Genomic DNA, 24,028 nt, shown 5'->3' with positions numbered 1-24,028 from the left:
TTATTATAAATGCAATGTTCTTTTATGCCCCTCCATGCTTTGTAACAGGAGTAGTGCACTGGTCGAGGTCACATGACCAAATTAACATTTCTACCACTAATTATTGGAAGATTCATCCCATGTCTCTCTTGAAAAGAATGGTAAAAGAATACTTTAAAAAAAAAGTTGGATAAACAATAAAAGACAGCTACGGTTTGAAAACACAAACAGCATGGTAATGTTGAACCCTCCATAAATAGAAGGTAACCTCTCTGAGTAGAGACACTTTTTGTTCTGAACTAATGTCCTCCCCTCTCTAATTGTGTTCCACTTATTTTGGGAACTTTGCATTTATGGAAATGATATTATTCCGGTGAATGGTGCTGTTTAAACTTTTTAAAGAGCATGACAAAGAAAGGCTGGTTAATTGCTGACTGCCAAATGCTGAGGTTAAGGTAAGTAGTGTACTGTGTGTGTGTGTGTGTGTGTGTGTGTGTGTGTGTGTGTGTGTGTGTGTGTGTGTGTGTGTGTGTGTGTGTGTGTGTGTGTGTGTGTGTGTGTGTGTGTGTGTGTGTGTGTGTGTGTGTGTGTGTGTGTGTGTGTGTGCGTGTGTGTGTGTGTGTCTGTGCGTGCCCGCGTGTGCGTGCGCGTGTTTAGAAGAACTGCATTTCATTTTGGATAGTGTAAATTAACTTCAGAGAAGCACAGACTTTTTCAAAATACCAGTTTGCAGCAGTCAACTTAGAGTCATTCCTCTGGTCATCGCAAACCAGTCGCAAATTTACATCTTTACTGGAAAAGATATTCAATGAATGAATGAATGAATCTATGAATATAGCTGTGAAGGTCGACCACTACACTTAGGTCCACATTTAATTGAATTCAATTTATTTTTGTATTGCTGTTTTTAAGTTTTTATTACCGTATATTTAACTTTTGAACTAAACTGTGTGCTCGCTGGCCTGTGCAGCACTTTGCAAATGTTTTAAAGTTATTTTCTTCACTTTCATACTTTTTCTCTTGGGATTGTATGCAGTCAGTGTACAGAGCAGTGGATTCAGAACAGTAGGAACAGCCCCCCCCCCACTGTTTACATTAGGAGCCTGCTTTATGACCCGAGAGAAGTCAGCGCTCAGCTCATCAATTATTTACCGACAGGTGCGACCGTTGTTCTGGGGTCCGACTGATAGGGTCAGTCGGACTTTTGACCAGCTGCGCATTTAAATAAATTGAAAACAAACAGAGTGGTGCTTCCTCTCTAGCTTTAACAGAACTAATGTGTTCTGGATCTGCATCGAGAGGCACATGACGTTTTATTTTAAGCGACTGTACTGCACAGTTAGATAGTTGCATTGTGTTTTTGAGAGGTGTGTCTGTGCTATCTGACCAGGACTGAATCCGTTTGGGTAATTAAAGTACTTATTTGCTTCAACTTTCCTATACAGCAAAGCATGGCAGGTCAAGGCAGGATCCTGATAAAGGGTGGAAAAGTCGTGAACGAGGACTGCTCCGTAATCAGCGACGTCTACATCGAAGATGGGAAGATTCTCGAAGTCGGATTAAATCTTCAAATCCCGACGGGAGCGAGGGTTATCGATGCCACCGATAAACTGGTGATACCCGGTGGCATCGATACACATACCCACATGGAGCTGGCCTTCATGGGAACTAAAGCGGTGGATGACTTCCATATCGGTACTAAGGTAACAAAATGAAGGAGAAACACATGTATTCCAGGGGGGTTTCAATAGGATGTAATCAGTCCAGGGTACCCTTTTGTAACGGAATTGTAGGCACCAGTACATTTTTATTCATGATTACATACCCATTCAATCCGGGAACGCATCTCTGTCATTTTAAGATTTCTTTGCCTGTTAAAACATAGCAGATATACAATCTCATTGCGCGGCACCAAGCTTGTAGATCTTCTATTTTAGAAAAAACGTGAAAATGTGTGCACATCTTTAAATATATATATTTTTAAGGCGAACATTTGTAAAATATTTTGTTCCAGGGACCCTCCTCCCAGAAGCAAATATTTGAGTTACAAATGTTCGACTTAAAAAAATATGCTTGTATATCTGCTATTTTTGAATAGCCAAAGATTGAATGGGTTACATTTTCTAATCTCGACTGTGCAAATCAAGCATTCCCTGCTCTGCTCCTCATGGCTCATGATCAATACCTCTTCCTATCTTGTACATCTCTTGACACACTGTACTCTGTGCTGTACTCTCTCTCTCTCTCTCTCTCTCTCTCTGTGTGTGTTTAGGCTGCTCTGGCGGGGGGTACCACTATGATTCTGGACTTTGTCATCCCCCAAAGAGGCACTTCTCTCCTGGAGGCCTACGACCGCTGGCGGAGCACAGCTGACCCCAAAGTGTGCTGTGACTACAGCCTCCATGTGGCTGTCACCTGGTGGAGTGACAAGGTACAGGGGAGTGGAGCAGTTGTGGAAAGTAACTAAGTACATGTACTCAAGTACTGTACTTAAGTACAATTTTGAGGTATTTGTACTTTACTCAAGTATTTCCAATTTCCAATACTTTTACTTCCACTTCCACTTTTACTTCCACTACATCTCAGAGGCAAATATTGTACTTTTACTCCACTACAATCAATTGAAAACTTTAGTTACTAGTTACTTAGTTAGATTTAGATTATTATTACAAAACATACAGTAACCGCTTCAGCCCTGTATCGGCCATTTGAAAATAGCCGATCTACAAGCTCACAATGCGTCGCGATGCGACGCATTGTGAGCTTGTATCTGATCTTGTAGCTTGTATCTGATCTGTATGCTTGATCTGCTATTTTCAAAAGAGTTTTATACATTTGAAAACTTGCACCGAAAACTTGCACTTGCACTGTATGAGCTTGTAGATCTGCTATTTTTGGAAAAATCATGAAAATGTGTGCAAATCTTTGAATATATATATATTTTTAAACTCAAATCTTTGCTTCTGGGGGTCCCTGGAACAACATATTTTACAAATGTTTGCTTTAGAAAATATATATTCAAAGATTTCCACAATTTTCCACAATTTTTCAAAAATAGCAGATATATAAGCTTATAGCGCGGGCCAAAGACATCTTAAAATGACACAGATGCATTAATGGGTTAATATGATATACTGTATAACATACATACAGTATTGTCGCTGTTGTGCAGAAACCTTTTATGTTCTGTAGGCTATGTACTGTTACTGTTCAACAAAACATAAGTTGTGTTCCAATGGGTCCAATGTAATTATTATATAGTCACAAGCTCTGGTTAATCATTTTCATTGGTTACCGTAAATATTATACCTTTCCCCACTTTCACAGAGCAGAGGTTTTCAACCAGTGGTCCGTGAAGGTATTTCATGTGGTCCCTGGCCATCCATTCAGTAATGTATAAAGTGAAGATTTTGTTTCTGTTCATCATTTTATTTTGGAGAAACTTAGTAATTTGGTATTTGTGTGATATGAGTACAGTGGGATTAAAAACATTATCAGTGGTCATTGGAGGATGCTTGTGTTTCAATTCCAAAAGTAAGCTTTACTACAGAAGAGGATCAGCTCATTGTCCACAGACTCTTTCAAGAGACATGTATGAAACACAGAGCCTTGTGAAGTTCTGGATGAGTTTTCAGACAGTAAAAGCTAAATAAAATGTACCTATTGTAACGATGTAGGCTATGAGTATGAGTAGGCTGTGAGAGTGGTATTGCCACACTGGCATACCTGAAGGATATTAGTATTATATAACAGTATTATGTACAGGGCAAGGTTGGAGCCAGAAAATGACACGAGACTCTGTCCCTGACCACCACTATAGCCAAGAAAAGACAGACATGGACCTCCTGTAATCATGCCATGGACCATTAGTGGACCATGGACCACTACTTGAGAAGCAGTGCACTGCTGTGCAGCAGTGACCTGGTGACCTAAGATGACGAGTCAATGAAGTCAGTTACTGGGAAGTCTGAGGTCAAGAAATGCCACAGAAAAGGGAGTTAGAATCTCAAGAAGGGAAAGTGTCATCATTAATAGGAAATGTGGCAATTTAATGGCATGTGTTTGCTCACTCATAAATGTTACAAATCAGTATAGTATCAGTTAACATGAGTTTAATATGGAAGGTTGGATAAAGTAAAGAGGAATAGATCAGTGGTTGGTTCTGAACCTTTTTTGAGCTCTGACCACTATGATATTTCAAGCAATCTTCAAGAGCCACCCCAACCCACCTTTAACTAATCTTAGCCCACATATCGCCACCCAACACAACAGTGGTCCCCAGGTTGATTCTTAGTCAGGGTGGTGGCCCCTGGTTCACAATCAGTTGAAAACCCCTGGTATAGAGTAGCGAAGTTCTGACGTCACTCGTTCATCCCCTGGGTCACGGACAGTGGCGTCAGTTCAGCAAAAGCTAGGGTATGGCAGCATGCACGCGCGCGTGCATGAGGTCACCCCCGCGCGCGCGCGCGAAATTTTTGTGCGGTTCTGGGCGGGTTGGGTTCGTTTTTTTCCAGTTTTTGGTTACTTTATTTCGGTTTTAGGGTTAGGATTCGGGTTAGGTTAGGGTTATGTTATTTAATTCTTATTTTTGCCTGATTTTCCCGATTTATTATCAAAAAAGTACTTTTTTTTTTTTCTCCCCTGGAGCCAGGGTATGGCAGCTGCAATAGCCTGCCATACCCAATTGACGCCCCTGGTCACGGAAGTAATTTCTCAATGGAGAATAACATTGGGTCATCTTCGAATCGTCTCAGATTAGAATTGTGGTCCAAAAATAAACAAATTGTCCCGCCGCTATTGTCAGGGAGGTGGCTCTGTATCGTTTACGATAGTCAGTCACTCATATTTGATACAGTCTGTTTTTGTTTTATTAATTCGGCAGCGGTAACGTTAGCGTTTTCTCGCTGCCAGTTGATGCTTCATATCCATATGAGTCAAACTCAAACCACCAGGCTCATTTGTTTGTTTTTGGAACACAGTTCTTGTATGACGTGATATTAAACATGTCTATGGAAATTCAGAATAGGAAAAAGAAAAACGTGACCCAGGTACAGTAGGATGCGTAAATTACTTCAGACTTCGGTGCTCTATACACCCACATAGTAATGTGCATGTGTGAAACCTCTTGAGTGATATCTGCCTGAACTAGCTTGCAATCTACAGATCATATCTACAAGCTTAGCTCACAAAATGCCTTGTGAGCTTGTAGGTCAGCTATTATTTCAGCTACTTTGCACGACAGTCATGTACGACAAAGTAATTTGTTCATTTACGGGGGGAAAAAACTGTTGACCTAAAAAAGTTGAAATATGGAGATACTGAAGAAGGATTCTTTCCGACAGCAACGATAAACAAAATGTTCTCTTTCTCTCTGTCTGACCACAAAATTAATGCAACACTCCCTCTCAGACTGACCTTTATAGTGAATTATGTTCACTCTTCTTCCTATATAGGTTAAGGAGGAGATGGAGACATTGGCCAGAGAGAAAGGTGTCAACTCCTTCAAGATGTTTATGGCCTATAAGGAAGTGTTTATGCTACAGGACCATGAGCTGTATGCTGCGTTCTCCCAGTGTCAGCGCATTGGAGCCATAGCTCAGGTGCATGCTGAGAACGGAGACCTTATTGCAGAGGTTTGTACCAAGTAGAAAATACTGATGATCAAAAAGTTGATTCACCACATTGAACACTAGCATCCAGATTCTGGGTATGGCATTAGAGGTGAACATTTGGCAAAGATAGCAGATCTATAAGGTTGAGCTTGCAGATAGAGCTAGAGATTGTAGATTTTTTCGGCAAACAATTTAGATTTTGTGATGAGAGAAAAAGGAGGGTAACAAATATGGACCCCTGGTCTATTTATAAATGAATGGCACCAGGAGTTGTATATCGTTTTTGATGCTTTTGTGTGATCTGCTGTAGTATGATCAAGTAGGGCATTAATTTATAAAAAAAACTCAAAAAGTTAAAGTTCGGAACAAATAAGAAGTTTCTGCCCGACAACAACAATATCATAGAACTATTGGTACCCATTCATTACCAATATTATTGAGAATGTGTTATCAGAATCAGAGTCAGCTGCGGGAACTTATTTTTTATCATTTGTAGTTTTCAGGGAAGGGAAAAGGAATGGAGATATGACATGCAGTCACATATCCAAGATATTCATGACAATGACAATGGTATGAGGCAGCTACAGCATAAAGTGGCAGCATGCGTGGTAATAGGTATTTACATGATAATGTACATTATTATCGTCACTGTCGGGTGTCAAAAAAACGTTATTTTAAACATATTATTGTAAGACCGTAAACATTATATTATAAAAAAGCAGAATATAAGTAACCAGTATGTACATGGGGTTACAAAGTAGCAGTATTTACAATGTAGCAGTAATTAAGTTATGTAGTAATAGGCCAAGTACTATTATATTAATTAAGTTAAGTAGTTGATAAAGAGGATTTTTTTGGGGGATTTGTTTTTACGCATGCATCATGATTTACAGTAGGGTAATAACTGTATTAGTTGAAAACATTTAACATCCTTTTATTCTGCAACGTTTTTCTTGCTAAATAAGCATATCGGTGTCAGGGAGTGAAATGAATGGCATAGCAGGGTAGCAACTGCATGGTGTTGATTCATCTAGGAAGATTTTAATCTTTCCCTTTTCAATTATATTTGGTTAAAGCAGTAAGACACATAATTGTTGGTAAATATCTTACATTTGAACACTGGAATGTGGGCGAGAAAATGTCATCATCAGTTCATCAGATCAATAAGAAACATCTAACTGTCTAATATCAAAGAGACAGATCTGACGCTGTTTGATGAAGGATGGTGTCATGTGCAGGCAAAGTAAACCATTAGCAGTGTGCTCTATGTGTAAACATACAGTACCAGTGTTGGATCTCTGGTGAATGTTTGAACCTGATTTCCCCTCATGATTTTTTTTAAATTAAAAAATAGCAGATCTACAAGCTCACAGCACTTTACATCGCGATGTGTTGTGAACTTGTAGATCGGTTAATTTTGAATAGCCAAATTATAAAATAGGTTTAAAGTGGTTAAACTGACCATGATGCTACATTAACTAATTTAGCTGGGGACCCCCCTGGAACCGTCTCAAGGACCCCTGGGGGTACCCGGACTCTACTTTGAGAACCACTGCCTCACACAGAGAGGTCAGAATACAGAGAATCCTCCGTTGTTAACATTTATACTAAAGACAGTATGATGACAAAGCTATTGAATTACACATTCAGGAATGTGCAGTTATCAGATAACTACATGAACTGAGAATAACTGTTATCCTCAGTTCACCTCAGCATTTCCTTTTGTCAGCCAAGCAGAACAAAGCCAAAAACAAACCTCTTCTGTTGGTTCACTGGGTTGTCCTGTCATGTGTAACATGCCACCTACAGTATACGTGTTTATTAGCTACCATGTTTTAATGCAATAAAATGAAAAGTATTCTAGTAAAGCATATTTGACAATAACCCATGATGGAATAGGTCCTTATCTGTATCAACATGAACATACCTGAAGTATTGTCTTACTGTATAACTAAAGAATGTCCAATTTGCAATATAATATCAGCATAAGTCATCAAAAACCAATAAGCCAGTTCTCATTTCTATTTCCAGCCTTTTCCCTTTTTATCTGCGTATCTCAATAGTCAAGGCAGCAAATCACCACTAGAGGGTGGTAAATGCAAGATATAATGCAAATTCAAATGGTGGCAGGCAGCAATGTGTGAACTCCAAGGACAAGAGATGGTAGTTCACTAAGTCAGTGGCAGTGGTGTAATGGTGATTTGTTTTCCCCCAGGGGAACGGTATTTTAATGACGTTACATGCACGCACGCGAACGCTCACTACCACTGGGAAACCTGTTAAATGCAAAGTAGCCATTTGGGTACTTTGGCTCGTGAATCTAGGGTGTGAAAAATTACCAGTGGAATGTCGTGGTATCCAGTGTTGCCAGATTCTCTGAGAGAAACAAGCAACCAGGTCTAGGAAAACCAGCCCAAAAGAAGCGACTATGGGCCATATGAGCACTTTAGGCCACATCAGCTTTTTGAAATAGGTCGGCTATTTTCAAATAAAACCTTGCGGGGAAATTAAAATCAGATCTGGCAACCCTGGTGGTATCCCGTGTAGCGACCACAACACCACTGGTCGGTGGTTCTCAAAGTGGGGGGACCCCCAGAGTTCCTTGAGGGCGTTCTTCCTGGTGGTCCTCTGCAAAATGAGTTAATGTAGCATCAACATTGTAGCATCAGTTTTATTACTTTAACCATATAGCCTACATACTGTACAAGCTCTCAACACGATCGGCTATTTTTTGAAATATTTGGATAAATCTTGGAAAAACGTGGAATAATGTTAAATATTTTTAACACAGATCTGCTCTCATGGTGGGTCCCTGGCACAAAAACATTTAAAAAGGGGGTCCGTGGCCAAAATAATATCAATTTGGGGGTCGTTGACATGAAAAAGTTTAAGAACCACTGCACTAAGCACTGGCAGTTTTTTCCCCCACTCAGGCACAAATAACTTAATGTTTTTAGATGTCCTGCTCCTTTTACCTTTTTTTCCCTGACTCTCCGCTGCTGTGCCGACCACAGGGGGCCAAGAAGATGCTGTCTCTGGGCATCACGGGGCCGGAGGGCCACGAGCTGTGTCGCCCCGAGGAGGTAGAGGCCGAGGCCACCCAGAGAGCCGTCACCATCGCCCACGCCGTCAACTGTCCCCTGTATGTGGTCCACGTCATGAGCAAGTCCGCTGCCAAGGTGGTGGCCAACGCACGCAGAGAGGGTGAGCTGGCACACGCACACGCACGCACGCGCACGCGCACGCGCACACGCACACACACACGCACACACACACACACACACACACACACACACACACACTCACACTCACACTCACACTCACACTCACACTCACACTCACACACACACACACACACACACTACTGCCACCTGCTGGGAGGAAGAGGAAAGGATGGATCTTGTGTGTACTGAACTGTCTGTAGGGCCTACTGTAATATATATATAGACTAAGAGTGGTTAATGAACAATAATTGTAGTTCAATAACATTTAAGTATATTTGTTTGTATAAGATTTTTAATGCAGCACATTTACTAATAACAACGTATTTTTACACTGTGTTATTGCAACTTTTAAAGTCCACCACTGCCTGCTTCTGTGTGCGTGTGTGTGTGGTGTGCGTGTGTGTGTGTTTCTCTCCTAGGACTGGTTTTGTTTTGTGACTTCATTCCAAGTATGGATGTGTGTTCTCTCTCTCTCTCCAGGACGTGTGGTGTTTGGGGAGCCCATCGCAGCAGGTCTGGGTACAGACGGAACCCACTACTGGAACAAGGACTGGGCCCACGCTGCCAGCTTTGTCATGGGTCCTCCCCTGAGACCTGACCCCAGCACTCCTGGGTACCTCATGGACCTTCTGGCCAAGTATGTGGAGCTAGAAGTACTCTAAAGTCAGTGTTTCTCAAACGTTTTTCATGTCAAGGAACCCCCAAATTGATATGTATTTGGCCACGGACTCCCATCTGAAAAGGTTTTGTGGCAGGGACCACCCAGAGGAGAAGATTTATGTAAAAAATGTATCCAAACTTTTCCAAACTTAAAAAAAAAAACATTTTTCAAATATTTTCAAAAATAGTGAAAAAAGTGACGTGCTGTGAGCTTGTACATCTGCTATTTCTGAATACCCAACATATAAATGGATAAAGTATTAAGTATATAAATACTAGATACATAGATCTGTACTGTACATACAGATAGACATACAGGATTGATTGATTGAATAATTTATTAGCAGTTTGCCAAAAAAAAGCACAGGAAAGTACAGTTCAATACAAAGGTCTGCTAAGAGGATTTTAAACCCAAGAAAGCCTATGGCTTGTTTCCATTGGGGTCCTTTGTACTCAATTCAGAGAAAAAAAGCTTTCGACACACAATGTAATTCTTTCATTTCTCCATGTATCGTTGCCAGTGATGACCTCAGTGTAACGGGCACAGACAACTGCACCTTCTCAGTGTGCCAGAAGGCCCTGGGCAAGGACGACTTCACCAAGATCCCTAACGGAGTGAATGGCGTGGAGGACAGGATGTCCGTCATCTGGGAGAAGGGAGTGGTATGTCCTGTTACTGTGCTTCTATATTTTATACTGGTGGTTATTAACCCATTAAGACCTGAGGCCGTGTCTAACAAAATTCTAAATCCTAACAATTTTTCGGAAAAAAATATAAAAAAATAATTTTCACGATTTAAAAAAAATAGCAGATCTACAAGCTCGTAGCGCGGCACTCGGTGCCGCGCTATGAGCTTGTAGATCTGCTATTTTTTTATAACAGATCTGCTATTTTATTTTTTTTAGCTTGTAGATCTGCTATTTCTTTACGAGCTTGTATATCTGCTATTTTTGAATAGCCAAATAAATCTAATGTGACACAGATGCGTTCCAGGTCTCAACTGTTACCGTACATGTTTGTTTTCCTCTGGTGGTTAAGGTTCAAGGTTCAACTTTAACTGTGACTGTACATATTTATTTTACTCTGGTGGTTATTAACCAGTGGTGGGAAAAGTACTCACATGTTTTACTTGAGTAAAAGTATCAATACTGCAATGTAGAAATACTCTCTTACAAGTAAAAGTCAAGAATTCAAAATTGACTTGAGTAAAAGTACAAAAGTATGTGCACTAAAATATACTTAAGTACTGGAAGCAAAACTACTCATTATGCAGAATGTCCCATTTTACAAGTTTCCAAAAGTATGAAAATGCTTTGAAAATAGCTGATCTCCAAGTTCACAACGTGTCGCATTGCTGAACTAGCTTTTAACCAGTGGGACAAAGCGAGGAAAGTTTGAATACTTTAGCAAACCACATTTTTCTGTAACTTTCTCATATTTCAGTGCCACTTTTATAGATTTTTTTGGGCCACTACATTGAGAGCTAAGTTAGGGAGGCATTTTAACTGCATGGACTTAGAACACTGTGTGAGCATGTACTGCAGGGACTGCAGTGGACATTGGGAATTGGAAACAACTACATTGGGGCAGAAAATGGGGGAAAACTGAGGAAAGGAAAGTTTGAGTCACAGCCATCTTTCCCCCTGTGAGGAGCTTATTTAAGCATGTAACCTCAAGGCCACTACAAGGACTTACAGTACTGTGCTAGCAGTAGTGGAAGAAGTACTAAAAAAATGATTGTTTTACTTAAGTAAAAGTAGGCTACTAATACCAGCATATAAAATAGTAAGTAAAAGGTCTGTGTTCAAAAGTACCAAAGTAGATTTGCTACAAAATATACTTAAAGTGCCAAAGTAAAAGTACAAAAATGTGCGTATAGATCGGCTATTTTTGACAAGCCGAAGTATAAATATTGTTTTGCAATAATAACCAAAATCTACAAAGTACAGTAACTTGTAACTAAAGTTTTCCAATAATTGTAGTGGTGTAAAAAGTACAATATTTGCCTCTGAGCTGTCGTGGAGCAGAAAATATAGAAAAATGGAATTACACAATATAGGCAAAAAAGCAAGAAATACAAATCACAATATAAAAGGATGCTAATAGAAAATGAACTTGACATGAAAAGAGGGCTATTAGGCTATATAAAAAAAGAAAAGGAAGGTTATATAACATGGACGGGTGCTTTAGAAGAAGGCTTTTCTGAAGTGATTTAAAGGATAGTATCAGCTTGCCGAATAGACTCGAGTAGGACATTCCAGCATTTAGGAACTTGAACGGAGAAGGCTCGATCTCCCTTGGTTACACGTTGAGTTTTGGGGAGCTTTAAGAGAGTCCCACCTAAGTGCAGTACTTAAGTAAATGTACTTAGTTACTTTCCACCATCGTTGGTGTCGGGCAGAAACCTCTCATCTCCATATTTTAACTTATTTTAACGCCCTACTTGATCTATACTACAGCGTCACACAAAAGCATAGCAAAAAGTAGGAGATCCACAAGCTTGTAGATCTGCTACTTTTGCTATTTTTGAATTTGAATCCAGAAAAGTAACAGTTTTGGACATATGAGGTTTCCACCCGACGGAGACGATATTGTCGGCGTTGTGGGCAGAAACTTGATTCGCTTGCAATCACAGTTATAACAGAGTTATTGACCTCTCGGTTAGAGTGTGTATTGCGTTGTCACTCACTCACCGTGGCACCTACAGGGAAAGTTTGATGGGTTTTTTTGTGAACGTTTCTCCTCTCCTCAGCACAGTGGCAAAATGGATGAGAATCGATTTGTAGCCGTCACCAGCAGCAACGCGGCCAAAATCTTCAACTTTTACCCCCAGAAGGGCCGCATCGCCAAGGGCTCCGATGCTGATGTGGTTATATGGGACCCCAAGTCGACAAGGTCAGTAGGGCTCAGGTCACTTCAGCAAAAACTCACAGATACCCTCTGAAATATAGAGTTTTATGTGTACTGTACACTGCAATGGTTACCAAACTTTTCAGGCCGTGACTCCACAAAATAATACAATTTGAACTGGGGACCCCCACCCTGACAAGCACTTGGAATTGTAGGTATTACATTTAGTTTGACTCGGTTCCACAGATAAATATTGTGAAAATAGCCGACCTACAAGCTCACAACGCCTCGCAGTGCGAGGCGTTGTGAGAGGTTGTGCTGAGAGTACACTGAGAGTATATATTGGGATTCCAGTTCTGTAGTTTGGTTCAGTGTTTCTCATCCCTTTTCATTTCAAGGATCCCAAGTTCCCCTTTTTGAAAAATCTTGAATACTTTTGGTACTTTTAAATACATTTTTGATGCCAATAATTTTGTACTTTTGCTCAAGTAATATTTTGAAATGGGACTTTTACTTGTAACTGAGTATTTCTACATTGTGGTATTGCTGAAGTCGGAGTACTTCTTCCACCGTGGCCCAGAATAGTGGCGGTAGGGTTCATGTGGTTAAATGGCAATCGTAGCCCCGTCACTTATAATGCTGCTATCAGCATACTCACCTGCAGATGGTGCTGTTGACACACTGAGTGACCATGAAAGCCTGTCTTCAAGGAAGGAAACAAGTGCAGTCATAGGAAGAAAATATCACAAAAAAAGAACCATCAATGATGTACAGTACATAAAGCATACGACTGTATATACACCATAATACAAATAGCCTGCACTATGCAGGACGAAAAAATACACACAGTCCCAGTGTCAATAACAGTATCCCTCCCAGAGCACAGTGGTGGAAAGTCTGTACTTAAGTACAATTTTGAGGTATTTGTACTTTAAGTATTTCCAATACTTTTACTTCTACTCCACTACATCTCGGATCCAAATTATGTACTATTAGCTACTACATCTATTTGGAAACTTTAGTTACTAGTTACTTTGTAGATTTAGATTATTATTACAAAACATGCATTAACCACTTCAGCCTTGTATATAGTTTGGCCATTTGAAAATATCCGATCTACAAGCTCACCAATGCGTCGCAGATCTGCTATTTTCAAAAGATTTTTATACATTTGAAAACTTGAAATTACATTTTTTTTACATTTTGCACAATGAGTTATTTTACTTTTGGTACTATAAGTACATTTTGATACCAATACCTTTGTACTTTTACTCAAGTGAATTTTGAATTATGGACTTTTACTTATAACAGAGTATTTCTACATTGCAGTATCAATACTTTTACTTAAGTAAAAAAGAATTGTACTTGTTCCACCACTGCCAGAGCAAGTACAACTATGTAAGCAAACGGTATACGAGCAATACACACCTTGTACAATAGCCTGCAATTACAGTGTCATTACAGAATCCCACCCTAAGCTGAGGTACATACTGTACATGAGCAACGTTACTCACAAGGCAATCTGGGAATCTATTCTGTAAAAAAAAGGGGGTAAAAATGTCCTACATTTTTGCCTCTGGGGGCACCACCACCTTTTTTGTGTAATAAACAGGAACTCGGTTTGGCTCCTCCCCTTTCTTAGTCCACTTCCTCTCGGGTGCTTCTGTGTTCATTCCTACTAACAACAACTCTACATGTTCAGGGCAGTGGTGCCGACAGATTCAGCTGTTTGCTGAATCTGTCTTGTGAGATTACTCACAATCAGACAGGCTAATGTTACTGACATCACATGAAACACCGATAGTGTCTAGTGCAGTGGTTCTCAAACTTTTTCATGTCAAGGACCCTGAAAATGATACTGTATGTATTTGGCAGCGGACCTCCATCTGAAAATGTTTTGTGCCAGGGACCCCCAGAAGAGAAGATTTTGTGTAAAAAAATTATTCAAAATCATTCAAAATCTTTTTCAATTTTCAATATTTTTCACAAAAAAAATTTAAAAAAGATAGCAGATGTACAAGCTTGCAGCGCCGCACGAAGTGACGCGCTGTGAGCTTGTATATCTGCTATTTTTGAATTGCCAATCAATGATTATCATTTATCATATCAGGTTAACTACTTTTGTTGGGGACCCCCTGGAACCACCCTCCAAGGACCCCTGGGGGTCCGCGGACCCCACTTTGAGAACCAATGCTCTACACACTAAACCTGTGTCTTTGTTTCTTCCTTACTGCACTGCTGCTATGACAACTGAATTGTCTGTCGGTCTGCCTGCATGTGTGCGTGCTCACGCGTGCGCATGTGTGTGTGTCTGTCTGTCTCTCTCTCTCTCTTTTTCTCTGTCTATCCCTTTCTCTGCACATCTCTCTGTCTTTGTCCCCTTCTCTGTCTGTCTGTCTGTCTGTCTGTCTGTCTGTCACACACACACACACACACACACACACACACACACACACACACACACACACACACACACACACACACACGATATGCATTGCTGCTACACAGTGGTGCATGTCTGTCCGCACATCAGTCCTAATAAGGGAGTGTGCATTCTATAGCAGCCAGGCTTACATAATAACCACATGCACTGTTCTCTCTCCTGTGTAGAATGTGGGTTAAGTCCTTCATGCACATCAGTAACGCTTGACGTGAACTACGGGGGTGAAGTGGTGTAATTGGCTTTAGATTAATTCCGTGGTAAAACTAAAGAAAGCTTGTGCTGAGAACCTACTGAATTACTACAGCTGTGGATAGAAGGAGGCTAAAAGGATATGATATTGTTTCACTCTCAGACCTTTTACCCTTGGTGGCAGGATGTACATTTACTTCATTACTGTAGCTACTTAAAGAGTACCCGTAAACAGGAAATGCCGTGTTTTGGGCATTTCCTGCTGAGAGCAGTTTTTCTGGGTGGGGCTGACACTCAGGTGAGTTTCAGTGATATCATCAGAGTCACTGATGGCATACTGCTAGTAATTAGGTTCTGACCTCGATAGGCTCTATTCACAGCAGCCATATTATGAAGAAATTCACAGGTGTTACCAATGATACTAATGAAGGCTCTGTTCCATTCTGGTCAAACAGAGTCAGGGTGCTGATGTTGTGCATGTTGACTTACTGGAAACACTCTGTTACACCAGTGGGTCTAAAGTTGGGGTCCAGGGACCCTCATGGGCTTCCAAATGGCCCCTTACGGGTGTGTGATTGATTGATTGATGTACTTTATTTAGTAAGACATGAGAACAACAGTACATGGAAGTACAAGGTCAAGGTTCACAATACAAGGTCTACTAAACTGGAAGACTCATAAAAGCACTGAGCTTGTTTCAAATGAGTTCCCCATGCACACAAATCATGATGACATATAAGAGACAGACAGATATACACAACTACTATAGAATGTCATACAATCAGTTTACAGGTTACTGGTATGAAGAGTGAGAAATATGTACAAAAGGAGAAGGAGAGAGGGGGGGGGGTAGGGGGGTAGATTAGGTTAGGACTTAGACAGGGGCCATTTTCCAATTGCAGCCTCCTGAAGGTGTATCTTTAGGGCTGTTTTGAAAGAGAGTAGGGTTTTACACTCCTTTACTCCTTTTGGTAGGGCGTTCCACATTTTTGATGAATAGCATGAGAACGAGTTACTTCCCTTTGTTGAGCCAAAAAAGGGTTGGACAAGGTTTGTGGAGCTGCCTCTGGTATTGTGATCATGGACATCATTAACATTTTGGAAGTATTTTGACAAATACAGGGGGATCCCAATGTTGTGATATATCTTGAAGACCAGGCCCATAGCAAGTTGCTGTACTCTGTCCGCAACCCTAAGCCATCCAATCCTATCAAAATGATCAGGGGTTAGATGGGTTTTGTAGTTGAGGCCAAGAAGTAGTCTTACAAGTTTGTTTTGGGATGTTTGGAGCCTTGTTTTTAAGGCCTTGGAGGTGTTGTGATACCATGAAGTACATGCATAATCGTAATGACCTTGTATGAGGGCCACTGCAAGAGTCTTCAGAGTCTTCTTACTGACTTTACGATCAATACTCCGCAAATAGCGTGTTTTTTTGTGGACCGTTTTGATCGTTTTTTCAGCATTTTTGTCACCAGAGAGGTCAGCCTCCAAGATAGAGCCCAGGTAGGTAATTTCGTTTTTTCTTTTGATGATATCATCACCCGCTTTGATCGTGAAGCTCTCTGCCTTTCTGAGGTTAGGAGTGGACCCAAAGAGGATGCATTCCGTTTTGCCCAGGTGTAATGAGAGCTTGTTGTCGGAGAGCCAGATGCAGATCTTGTTGAGTTCAGAGCTGAGAGTTTTCTCAACCTGCAGCCTGTCCCTGTCCGAGACTAGCAGGGCCGAGTCATCTGCGAACAGGAACAGGTTGCAGTCGCAGGCTGACGACATGTCATTCACATATATCAGGAACAGTAAGGGTCCTAGTATACTTCCTTGGGGAACACCACAAGTCACTGGGAGGGGGGGGGGGACTGGGTGCCGTTTACTTCCACCACTTGCTCCCTCCCTTCCAGGTAGGATCTCATCCAGTTCACTGACGTGTCATCAAAACCTATTGCTTTGAGCTTATTGATCATAATTGGGTGATTAACGGTGTCAAAAGCCTTCTGGAGGTCCAGCATGACCATGCCGCAATATTTGCCCTTTTCAATCTCTTGTTTGATAGAGTCGTTCAAATAGAGAAGGCATGTGTCAGTGGAGTGGTTTGTTCTGAAGCCAGATTGGAATTTGTAGATTAGATTTTTCTCGGCAAGATACTTGTCGACCTGTTCATAGACTATTTTTTCCATGACTTTCGAGATGGAGCTTAGAATAGAAATAGGGCGGTAGTTGCCAGGGTCTAATTGGTTTCCTTTTTTGAACAGAGGGGTCACCCTTGCTTTTTTGAAGTCGTTGGGGACCTGTCCCTGTGTGGTGGAGAGGTTTAATATGTGGGTAATGATTGGAGCAATGGAGGCGGCTGAGTCTTTTAGAAATTTGGGGGGGATATTGTCGAGGCCTGTGGCTCTGTGTTGATGAAGAGCACTCAATTTTTTAAACACCTCTTCTGTTTTCACAGGGGAGAGTTTAAAGTAACTCTGACAGTGTACAAATGGAACCAAATGGACCCGTGTCCATTTGGTTCCATTTGTACACACTCATAGTTATGGGGGTCGTGGAAACCACTGTGCTAGGAGTGCTAGAATTCATTAGTATCATTGGTAACACCTGTGAAGGAAGTGATAATATGGCTGCTGTGCATAGAGCCTTTTGAGAGCGTTCGTATTCCTACGCCCCTTCCCTCATCCCCCCAAAAACCTGCTGCTAGTGTACACACTACCTAGGCTGCCCTAGCGCGTGTGATATCTGGTCTAGAGGGGCGGGTTCAAAATCTCCGGAGAGAGTATCCGCCAGATCCCATTGGTCCACCGATCTGTGCTCCCGCCCCCGCGCCCCTCCTCCCCAATGTGCAGCATTGAGAGCCCTGACGCCACAACATTTGGATTGACGCCCACTGCACTCTGGTTGGTTGGGGAAATCACCCACTTACTATGCCAGGAACGTTAACAGGCTGGTCCAGGCTCTTATTTTCGAGCAAAACGCGAAGGAAAATACTACTGATGGCATAATTCCTAACTACACCTATAGGACTGAACGTCTGCAAGTTCACAGCTAGGAGTTCTGCTATTTTCTTTTCGGAACATTCCTGGAAAATATCAACATTTTAATACAGCAATGCGTTGATATTAAAAGGAAAATGCACTTCGTAATTTGTGCTTTTCAATACTTTTTTTATAAAGCAGAGTATTTGAACTCAAGTACAAATGTGACACTTTTTTTTGGGGAACAAACTTTCACTTGTAGTTGAGTAATATTTGACCAGGACTCTATACGTTGACTCAAGTACTGTGGTTGAATACTTTGTCCAGTACTGTGGTTGAATACTTTGTCCAGTACTGTGGTTGAATACTTTGTACACCACGGATTGTTTAACTCTCAGGCCGTTTACCCTTGTGACAAAATCAAGGCACACTCTAGTCTTTAATTAAACTCGTGCTACGGTTGCAGCTCTGTGTGCGTGTGCGCACGTGCGCCTGCACAAACACAAGAGCATGTGTGTGCTTTGGGTCGCATAACATATCAGTCACTGTCGGGCAGAAACCTTGTATCTCCATATTTCAACTTTTTATGTTTTTCGTAAATTAATGCCATATACTTGCCATACAAGAGTGTGGCGCAAAGGCATTGAAAAAAGCATATATCTACAAGCTCACAACGTGTCACATCGTGAGCTTATAGACCGGCTATTTTCACTATTTACATTTTTTTTTAAATACATTTTTAAAAAGGAACAGTTTTGTACAAACCATGTTTCATGACACCGAAGACGTGCACGTGCACTGTATGCCTGCATGTAGGCCTACTGCATTACAGTACATGCATGTTTGCTGACATTCTAACAGTTTTTTTTTGCAAGCCCTGGAGCGCTTCATGTTTGATTGTTGAGGCTGTGAATTCATTTGTGAAAGAGCATAATTAATTGACCTAACGATTGCATCACACAGCATCTGGGGCCTGGGGCCATAAAACCCTGATTACATAACTGCAGAATGTCACAAACCTCTGCCGTTAGTTTCATACTTAGGCGACACGGTAGTACAGCTGTTTGTTTTATATCTTTTTGTTTGTTTAATGTTTGTTTTTGTTTTGTTAACCACTTAAACCCTATATACGTTGTTGACCCCCATCCCCCTGGCGTCCAGGGCCCACAACGCGTCTCAACATAATTGTAGTTATGTACTGTATGTACTGTAAAACAGTATCAACAGTAAAGAGGATCAATACGTGCATATATAGGCATGTAGATATACATCAAGATTTTTTGTCCATTTGCAAGCATAAGAAAAACAAAATAGCGAAGGAATGATTATTGTCAGTCAGTAGTATCTAAATCGTAATTAAGGCCTAAAACTAATTAAATTCAAAGCATGACATAAAACAAGCATAACCAGAAAGGAAATGTATGTATACTGTAGGTATGTAGTTAGATATAAATACATAGAATATATACTAGGGTTCATGTGGTTAAGTCATACTCTCTTTGTATGTTATTGTAACCTATTGTTTTGACAGCGTTTTTGACAGGTTTTTTGAAACCATATTGTAACGACTTCTATTTAATTTATTTTTACATAACTTTGGGCATTTATTTTGTCGTTGTAGGCCAGTAGAGAAAGAGGAGAGCAAAGGATAGAGGAGATATGACCTGCACAGAGGAATCCAACCAAGGATAGGACATTATAGGAAAGGTGAGAAGTTCCTCCCTTAGTCCGTGAAAGGTGGTTGCCCTCAAAGTACAAACCCAGGAAGTCTTTTAAGTGCCTTTTCCACAAAAATACCATAACACTGCAATTAACATAATGGTTAAGTACCATCATGGGACTTTTCTTACTAAATTGATAAGTCTGATAAACTACTTAACCCTGTAATACATTATACATCTTTGTACAATGGTGGAGTACAAAAATTGTGAACATAGCGATTGTTCATTAATTGTAATCGAGGCAAAAGTTTGAAATACTCAAGTCATATCGCCCAGCCCAGTTCCTACATTAGATGAATGAAACAGAAATACTACATGAAGTGTGAGAGACTAGGCATTAGGGGATGACATCTGCAGGCTTGCAGACCAGTTAATTAAACTCTGTGCTACGGTTGCAGCTCTCTCTCTGCCTGTGTGTGTGTGTGTGTGTGTGTGTGTGTGTGTGTGTGTGTGTGTGTGTGTGTGTGTGTGTGTGTGTGTGTGTGTGTGTGTGTGTGTGTGTGTGTGTGTGTGTGTGTGTGTGTGTGTGTGCGCGCGCGTCTTTCTCTCTGTCTCTGTCCCTCTCTCTGTCCCTGTCTCTGTCCCTCTCTCTATCTCTCTCTCTCTCTCTCGCTCTCTTGACCCAGTATCCCATGCTCACAGTCTGAGCTAAATGTCGACTTACATTGTAGTTTATACTCCATGCATGACAAGATGATAAAATATGTATTTGGGACAAACAGAAACAATAACATCCATCTGCAGCCTCGCAGTCCACTTAATTAACTCTGTGCTCCCCTTCTCTCTCTCTCTCTCTCTCTCTCTCTCTCTCTCGCTCTCACACATACACTCACACACACACACACACACACACACACACACACACACACACACACACACACACACACACACACACACACACACACACACACACACACACACACACACACACACACACACACACACACAGTGGTATAGCAGCCGCTTGGGAATTGGAAGGTGCAGGTTCTATCCCTGTGTTACTGTTGAAGTGTCCTTGAGCAAGACACTGAACCCCTAACTGCTCCCTATGAGCAGATTGGTGCCGTGCATGGTTTCCTCTGCTGTCGCTGTGTGAATGTAAAGCACTTTGGATGAAGGCTCTATATAAATGGACCAATGTTGTTTTATGAAGGGTGCAGGGTGGTGCAGTATCACTTAGTAATATATTGCGTGTGATACCTCTTCCAGTCATTCTCAAACTCTTAAGGATCCGCAGTAAGAGAGTGTACAAATGGAACCAAATTTGGACCCATAATTGGTTCCATTTGTGCACTCTCAGAGTTACAGACCTGTAAGGACCCTGAGGGTCCCTGGACCTCACTTTGAGACATGCCCTATTCCATTAGATACTCCAAACTGTATTGGATCACAAAATATGCTTTTTGCGTGTGTTCTTTTTGCTTGGCTTTCTTAAATTGCAGCCTATTCCAAGAAGTAAAAAATGACACCATTGCCTTTCTTCTATTACCACCCTAAGGCCAAAAATATCCACTAATGGCCCACACTATGGGCATGCCCATGTATGGTCATGGCCATTATAAGTTCATATCGGACGGATCAGTGGTTCTAGACAACCGGAACTCCATAAATGCCTATATATGGGCATTGTAGGGCACTGTATGAGCATATCTGCACGCCAGACACAGACATAGTCATAGACACAACTTGAACTCTATGTCGTAGATGACATTACTTTGAGGAAATGTAACTTTATAAAAAAAAAATCTTTATGACTTAATTAGCATGACATTTAGTTTATCAGAATAGTATGACATTCTTTTGTAAAATAGTATTTTTCATTATATATGACATATGTTTTATAGTGTACTATTACAAGTTACTCTTTGAGTCTAAGACTATTAATCACTTAAAAACAGATATTTCTCAAACATCTTTCCTTGAAAAACTGTCATCTTTTCATTCAAACTAATTTATATTCAGCAGCACAGTCCAGCCCCATACGGCTGTGTTTTATTAGACTGAGTAGTGATATTGTTTTATTGTGCTTATGCAGCATTTCTAAGATAGATGCCACAACAATAATGCAATAAACCACAGTAAAAATATATAATAAGTGCCATTTTATTAACTGACAGAAGCACAGGTTATGTGCTTTACAAGCTCTTTAGACTAGAGCACATTAGCAGTGGTGGAAAGTACTGTACTTAAGTACAATTTTAAGGTACTTAAACTTTACTTCAGTATTTTTTTTTATATACTTCTACTCCACTACAACTCAGAGTCACATATTGTACTTTACATTACATTTATTTGACAGCTTTAATCACTAGTTCCTTTGTAGATTTAAATTAGTAATACGAAACCTTTTATACTTTGGCTATTCAGAAATAGAAACGTGAGTTATTTTACTTTGGTACTTTAAGCATAGTTTGATGGCAAGACTTTTGTACTTTTAAGTAAAATGTTGAATACAGGCCTTTTACTTGTAACAGAGTGTTTCTATATTGTGGTATTGCGGTACGTTTAATAAAAAACAATCTGAGTATCTTCTTCTACCTCTGGTCTCTTTTGCAAAAGTCCTATTGTCAGGATCTTGGACCTCTGCCCCTGCCCTGTGTGCCCTGTGGTGACTTTGCCCAGAGTGTTTTCCCCCTTGAGCCTGCCGTGTTGCTTGTTAGTTCTGTTCTGTTATGTTAGAGTGATGTTCAGTGTTTTAGCTTGTAAGTCCAGTGTGCTTGTCATAGTGTTCGTGTGAGCTTGTGTTGTATTTGTAGTATGTTGTCCTCCTTGGTTTCCTGAATTTGTCTGAGTCCTGCGTTTCTGCATTTGGGTCCAAAAACGGCACCTTTCCGTGACACCTATAGACATATATGCATTAATTGTATTAAGCTTCTCATGTAAAATACAGTACATGCCAATGTTGCCTGAATTCAGACTCATGAACGTGTGTGTGTGTGTGTGTGTGTGTGTGTGTGTGTGTGTGTGTGTGTGTGTGTGCGTGTGCGTGTGTGTGTGCAGGAAGATCTCAGCCCAGACCCACCACCAGGCTGTGGACTACAACATCTTTGAGGGCATGGAGTGTCATGGTGTCCCTGTGGTCACCATCTCCAGGGGGAACGTGGTGTATGAGAATGGTCAGCTGAAGACAACACCAGGCCACGGCAGGTTCATCCACCGACAGCCCTTCTCCCAGTTTGTGTATAAAAGAATCAAGCAGCGAGATCAGGTATGTCTGCCTAATGTATCAGTTCAATATCCTGCTCATAATCTATGTTTTAGTCATTGTCATGCCAACCCTCTAATGCAGTGGCTCCCAAACCGTCGGTCAGGACCCATTTTTGGGTTGCGGACACATTTTTATGGGTCCCAAAATATTTTGGATTTTTTAAATGATAATAAAATAATAAGCAAAATAATAATTTGATTTTTCATAATTTCATTTTAAAAGAGACATTTTAAAGATTTTTTCAACATTTTAGAAAGTAAAAAAAAAACTCCCTAAAAAAAACGTAAGAAAAAGCAGATCTACAAGCGCGTGTTCGAACAAGCTTGTAGTGTATTTTCACTATTAAATCGGGGGTTAAGTGGTTAATTCAAAATGTATTTTTGTGGATCCCAGGGAGACACCAAATTTCTCTTTTGAGGCTCGAGCTGAAAGTTTGGGAAACACTGCTCTAATGAGAGCCAAGATGTTTTATTTAGCAGGAAATGCTCCAGTATGTTATCGTTGCTGTCGGGCAGAAACCTCTTATCTCCATATTCTAACTTTTCGTAAATTAACGCCCTACTTGATCATACTACAGCATCACACAAAAGTAGGAGATCTACAAGCTCGAAACGCGGCGCGAAACAATGCGTTTTGACTTTTGAGCTTGTAGATCTGCTTCTTTTGCTACTTTTTGAATTTGAATCCTGAAAAGTAACAGTTTTGCACAGAGACGATAATATACAGTAGGACAACATGTGAAAGAAGGCTGGTGGATTACTTTTTACTTTACTGATTGTGATTCAGTGATTAGATATTAGAAGTGAATGTGACTTGAGTCAAAACTTGGACGTAAATGATGCCACATTTACTTTCGAAACATCCATAATTCTTTGTGTTTGGTTTACAGGTGGGGCAACCTACAGCTGTGGACAGAGAGCCCTATGAAGGAAAAGTCATATCTTTATGAATGGTACTGGACTACTAACAGTATTACATCCCAGCTGTATGTCTGCAGTGTGTCGATATGAAATTACATCTGTACTGTATTTCATTCCAGCCTTTAGTATGATTCATTCTGCAAGTTAAATTGTAATAGAATTTAGCTTTTTAATCCTTTGATTTGCTTGTTTTCATTCCTAAAAAAAAAAACAATACTCCATACCAGTGTTTCCCAAACAATGGGTCAGGACCCATTC

At 40.6% G+C, this 24,028-nt stretch overlaps 1 protein-coding gene across 1 annotated transcript; it reads left to right on the top strand.

The window, feature by feature from the left end:
• Nucleotides 1-1,430: 1,430 nt before the first annotated feature.
• dpys (dihydropyrimidinase) lies at nucleotides 1,431-23,799 on the top strand (the record flags this gene model as incomplete). The annotated part of the gene is made up of 9 exons (XM_084052657.1): nucleotides 1,431-1,682; nucleotides 2,252-2,410; nucleotides 5,433-5,612; nucleotides 8,606-8,795; nucleotides 9,296-9,452; nucleotides 9,997-10,138; nucleotides 12,229-12,371; nucleotides 22,643-22,850; nucleotides 23,740-23,799. 9 exons carry the CDS (start codon nucleotides 1,431-1,433, stop codon nucleotides 23,797-23,799), a joined length of 1,491 nt encoding a protein of 496 aa, XP_083908783.1.
• Nucleotides 23,800-24,028: the final 229 nt, after the last annotated feature.

The sequence above is a fragment of the Gymnoscopelus microlampas genome, assembly GCF_963454915.1.
Source record: "Gymnoscopelus microlampas genome assembly, chromosome: 3".
In the NCBI taxonomy this organism is placed as follows: Eukaryota; Metazoa; Chordata; class Actinopteri; order Myctophiformes; family Myctophidae; genus Gymnoscopelus; species Gymnoscopelus microlampas.
This window is presented reverse-complemented; position numbering and strand designations above follow the sequence as displayed.